At 53.8% G+C, this 5,115-nt stretch overlaps 1 protein-coding gene across 1 annotated transcript in view; it reads right to left on the minus strand.

The window, feature by feature from the left end:
* Positions 1-258: 258 nt before the first annotated feature.
* The window catches only part of LOC113217974 (JNK-interacting protein 1), a 22,041-nt gene continuing 17,184 nt past the window's right edge, over positions 259-5,115 (minus strand). The window contains exons 3-9 of the mRNA XM_026438088.2: positions 4,494-4,697; positions 3,687-3,934; positions 3,252-3,518; positions 2,951-3,172; positions 2,574-2,857; positions 2,299-2,489; positions 259-2,200 (exon numbers count right to left, since the gene is read on the minus strand). Coding sequence (XP_026293873.2) covers positions 2,128-2,200; positions 2,299-2,489; positions 2,574-2,857; positions 2,951-3,172; positions 3,252-3,518; positions 3,687-3,934; positions 4,494-4,697 — 1,489 coding nt within the window. The 3' untranslated portion in view covers positions 259-2,127. The remainder of the gene's footprint in view (positions 2,201-2,298; positions 2,490-2,573; positions 2,858-2,950; positions 3,173-3,251; positions 3,519-3,686; positions 3,935-4,493; positions 4,698-5,115) is intronic.

The following is a 5,115-nucleotide window of genomic DNA, read 5'->3' on the forward strand; positions in this document are numbered from 1 at the left end:
CGGTCACAGCCGCCGCACAGTCACAACGATGAGCTTTTTGGCTCTCGGCTCTCCAGATCATTTGATTTTTTTCCCTTTACACTCATGCTCCCGCCCCCGCCCCCTTCCACCCCTCTCCAAACACCCCGTCTGCTGGTATGTGGTTGTGTGGGCCACATTTCGGTCACAAACAGGGACGCACGACGCACGAACCCTTATCAACGCCGCGCATCCCGAAACTTGTGGAGTGGAAATAGTAGTAAAGAAAGAAGAAAGATATGGTTTCATTTACTTTTGTCGTTTATTCTTTGGTATAGATCTATAATACAACAATCGCGACTCAAACACTCGCTGCCATTCACTGCCGCAGACACAGTGTAAAAACACATTCTCTCTCTCTCTGTCCCTCCTTCTCCCTCGCTCTCTCTCTCTCTCCCCCCCCCTCTCCCTCTGCCTCTCTCACACACACACACGCACGCACGCACACACGCACTCATCATCTATTGTCAGCCTCGCCTTTCTCCCAGGCAGGTGATTCAATTCATTTTGACATATTTTGTTTATGTACATTTTTCCTCGAAATTCTACATCGAAGAGAGCTAAACTGTCCTAATTAAGACAGACATCGATGGAACGAAACATATGATCGGTAGGACTGAGAAGGTTGCGGAATACGCGGGGAAACGCAAAGAACGTACGAAACTTAAGAATAACTGTGCATGAGCATAACTTGATTGCTTTAGTAGTTTCGATGCACAGAGCATTGGTAAAAACACAAAGTTCTGAAACATATAAAAAGCACGTATTTTCTAAAACGCGTAACTACTAGAAATGGTTGGTCAAGCATTAACAATTGCAAAATGCAACAATCTGAGTTTTTAACAAAATGAGAGTACAGTGCTAAATCACTTACCCCTCGCTTAAAATACTGCCGAGAATATTCTCACAAATTGCCTGTAAGACAGTTCTCGGTGACACATTTAGTATGCACGATGTCACACCGGCCCCGTACTTTTTTGTACCACGCCGCAAGCGCGCATTAGCGTGTGGGTGGAGGCCGCAAGGGCTCTTATGGTCACTACGCCACGCAAACCATGCAAACCCGCTCGACCACCTAGGCACACGCAATACGGGACAGTATAGCCAATGCAAAAGACAGACCGGCCGCTGCGACACCCAGCATACGCACGTTCATTCATTCCTGAATTTTAATTCATACACACCTTGAGGTGACACCATAATGTATTATCTATCACAGTATAGCGACGAAAGTTTCTTGTCGCATCCTCCCCAAAGGTAAACTACCATGAGCAGACAACCGAATGTGGTTGATGCTCAGCTCGAGATTGAACGACCCAGACGCCCATCACGTGATATGCCGTCATCAACGTATCACAAAAAGTCTAACTTATGATTTGCACAATACGACACACAAGTTCCGTATTAAGCAAAACTCTAGCAACTTAGTAAATTTATTACTTAAGTCTGTGAAGAACATGTGCTTAACAAAGCTTATAAAAAAAAACTAACAGTTGGTAAATTATTTTGGCTTTTACACATCATTAATGATTTGTCAGGAAAACCATTTTAAACTGAACATTATCTTTGGGAATTGCGAAGTGACAGAAATATATACAATATGAAGAGTTCTTGCTCTGTATAACATAAAAACACAGAACAGGAAGCAAAAGACCACACAAGCTATTTTTATTGCTAAACTATACACACAGGTTATAAGAAGATCGGGTTCTCCTAACCATGGAAACAATTCAGGGGTCATTTGCTTTCCTGCTGCAACTCCCTTACATGCAGTCGAAAATATCTTGTTTTATTTATTTTAATACATACAGTAAAATACGCTGGAGTCTTTCACAAAAAGCAGAGAAATGCCGCTTCACGCATTATTGAGTATTATTGTAAGAAAAGAGAAATTGAAAATATCGGTTGCGCGATTAGAAAATTCTTTGCGACTAAAATAATACTTTGGTAAAATTGTTACAGTATAATTGATTTTGCTAGATCACCGTTGTTTTGTTACTAGTCATGGGATTCCCTCAAACAGGTACAATCGACGATACCAACGATATCAAAATCGAGGTATATAGTATAGAGTGGGGGGTGGAGTTGGCTTGACTGACGTCCGCCGAGCTAGTCAATATAGATGTCCTCCACAGGGAATGCAGTCTCGACGTACTTCTGATAAAACCGCTGGAAAGCTCGACTAGAGAAAAATGAAAACACAGATTCATGAAAACACAGAAAAATCACGATAAATGGTGCGTTGGCGATGGTGGAGCACAAATGTGCGGAGGCACTTACCCAACGCTCTCCGCCACGGGCCGGGTGGACTCCTGGCCCTGGAAGACGTGACAGGCGAAGCGCTGCATCTGCGGGTGCTTCGTGATGAAGCCCAGGAAGCGCTGGTCCCGTGGTAAGTAGGCGCAGAATGACACGTGCTTCAGGGAGTAGAAGTAGTCCAGCGGCGGGGTCTGTTGAGGAGTCCGCGGGCGCTGTGGAGGGGTGCAACGGGCGCAAAGGTTAGCGGGGAGATACCCAGGGGGAGGGGGAGGGGGCGTCGGCGGGGAGGTGCTCACCTTGCCGCGCCCGCTGTCCGACATCCGCAGGCCCTTGTCGGACACCTCTAGCACGCACGGCATGTACGTGCCTTTGGGGTTGCCGTCGCTGCCCACCATCTTGCTGACCGCTGCCGCCAGCACGGCCGTGCCCTTGTGGCGCTGCGTCTCCACCGAGCCCAGGTAGCGCATGAGGAAGCGCTCGCGCCGCACCCGAGGCTCGCTAGGGTCGAGCTCGGCGTACTCCATGTCCACGGCGTACGCCGAGGGAAAGCAGCCCTGGCGGCCCGTCCGGAGGTTGACGCCTGTTATGTAGAGAAATAATCACAATGTCACCGTTAACAACCCTCAAAAACATCTTATATGCTGCTATAACCACCCCTGCCCATCATACGCACCTTCACACCACAAGTCGTCGGCCTCCTTCTGCACGTAGATGAGGTCCCCGATCTCGACCTCGATCTCGTCCCGGTGTCGCGGGGCGAACTTGTAGAGGCCCCGGTGCGTGGCCTCGAGCAGCTCCAGTTGCGAGGTGGGCAGGCGGCCGCCGGCGCCGCCCACGCCGTCCGCGCTCGAGGTCGGGGAGCCGGGCGCCGATCCGGAGTTCGGGGAGAGCGAGTCTGTAACCAGAGCGCGCCAAGGTGACCCCGGGGGACGTGAGCAGCGCTGCGCTGGCGCGGTGTGATGAAGTATGCTTACCATGCTGCAGCTGGGGCGAGTGCATGGTGGAGTGGCCCGAGTCCAGGGTGTCCGTCTGCGAGTCGGGCGAGTCCAGCCCGGTGCACTTGAGCACGAGCAGCGGCCTGGTCACGCCCCCAGGCGCGAACACCGGCGCGAACACGGGCAAGTCGGCCGCCCCTGCCGCACCGAGCTCGGCCGCCAGGGACATGGGGCCAGCCCCCGACCCCGCCATGCGACAGGTGCTGCAGCCCGCGCAGCTCGAGTTCCAGAAGGCGGCGGCCGCGTCTGGGGTTGAAAGGGAAGGGGTGGGTTAGAGCACCACTCTGGATGATGGCGATCCAGACAGATTTGCCCCGGCCTTGGCCTTGCGGGGGCCGCCCCCCTCGGCCGCCGCCGTGATGGTGGTAGTTATCCATTATCATGATTATCCTCATTGCTGTTGTGCGTACTCACTCTTGGCACTTTGCGGGATTTCGGGCAATCGGCGTCGTCTCCTCTCCCGCGGGGGTCCGCCGGGCACCGCGCTGGCCGCCGCGACCACCGCGTCCCCGGGGGCCGGCGCCGAGGTCACGGCCGCCGCTGACCCCGCGGTGACGCTGGAGAGGCCGGGCGCGCGCCCCTCGCCGAGCGCCCCGCTCTCCACGGGGGTTGCGCCCGCGACCCCAGCCCACACATACCGGCTGCGTGGGGGGCCGTCGAGCCTGCAAGACAAAGAGCGAGAGTGTTGGAGAGATGAGGTACAGACAGACGTCGAGTCGAGAAAACAAGCCCAAAGGAGTCGGGGGCAGATGATTATGATTATGCCGTGTCCGCCCCTGCTTGTTTGTGCCCTCTGTAGTTGCCGTTTTTGCTGAGTATTGGTGGTTCGACGGCGTTCTGGTTTGATCGGATGGGAGCATTAAATCCATGTTTTGTGGGGAAACATTATACGCGTATTTGTAACGCGAGTAACGCGAGAGACAACGCAAAAGATTAAAGGAATAATAAAACAGGGGGAATGGGACATTTTCTGCGCTTCAAAGCTTGTCTTGCGAAAGACGTCGTTGGTGTCGGGTTACCGGACACCCTCCCAAGTCGCACGAAACAGGCCACAGTGCGGATCTAGGGCATCGCCTCTCGCTCTCTCCCTCTCTCTCTCACGCACACTCGGCTCTCTCGCTCCCTGTCCCTATGTCTGTATTCGCCTCACAGCAGAAACATCAAACATCCACGTTACCTTCGGAATTAAACTGCGAGCTTGGCATGCTTTATTGTACTCACCTTGTGAGATGCGGCGGCGACGGCCTCCTCTCCGCCCCCTGTGGCGCGCTGGTGCCGAGGCCGCCGCCGAGACCGCCACCACCCCCGTCGGACGCCGCGGGGACGCCTCCCCCTCCCCCTCCACAGGCGTCCTCGTCTGAATCGCTGCGCGTCGAGCTGTTGGAGCCATCGTTGTCCTCGTCCAGGGCCAGGTCATGAACCAATCTGCGGCAAAAGACGTGATCGAGGTCAGAAAGCGCGACACGCGACACCACTCTCTAGGGACGCTCAACTACTGGGTGCGCTTGAGAGAGTTCTCAACTCTTTGGTAGGTTTCGAGTCGAATGTGTGTTTTGTTAAACCTACAAGAATTTCCCCCGGCAAGGAAACTCGACAGTACCTGTACGATTTACGTGTTGCTCGTCTGATAGTGTATTTCGGAGAGAAGGGAGGAAAGGTCTCAGTGAGAGCCTAGGCAATAAATTCAAGCAGGTGGACACCACAGGGGGAGAAACGCTCTCCGCGTTGCACCGTCGGCGAATCCGGCAAGAAGGATGACGTCAAGCCGGGTGGGCGGTGAGTCAGCCCCCCCTACCCCTACCCCACTCCCACTACCGCGCTGCCCACCCCTGCCCCCAGGGAT

This window comes from Frankliniella occidentalis, unplaced genomic scaffold, assembly GCF_000697945.3.
Source record: "Frankliniella occidentalis isolate FOCC.00 unplaced genomic scaffold, Focc_3.1 Scaffold495, whole genome shotgun sequence".
NCBI lineage: Eukaryota > Metazoa > Arthropoda > Insecta > Thysanoptera > Thripidae > Frankliniella > Frankliniella occidentalis.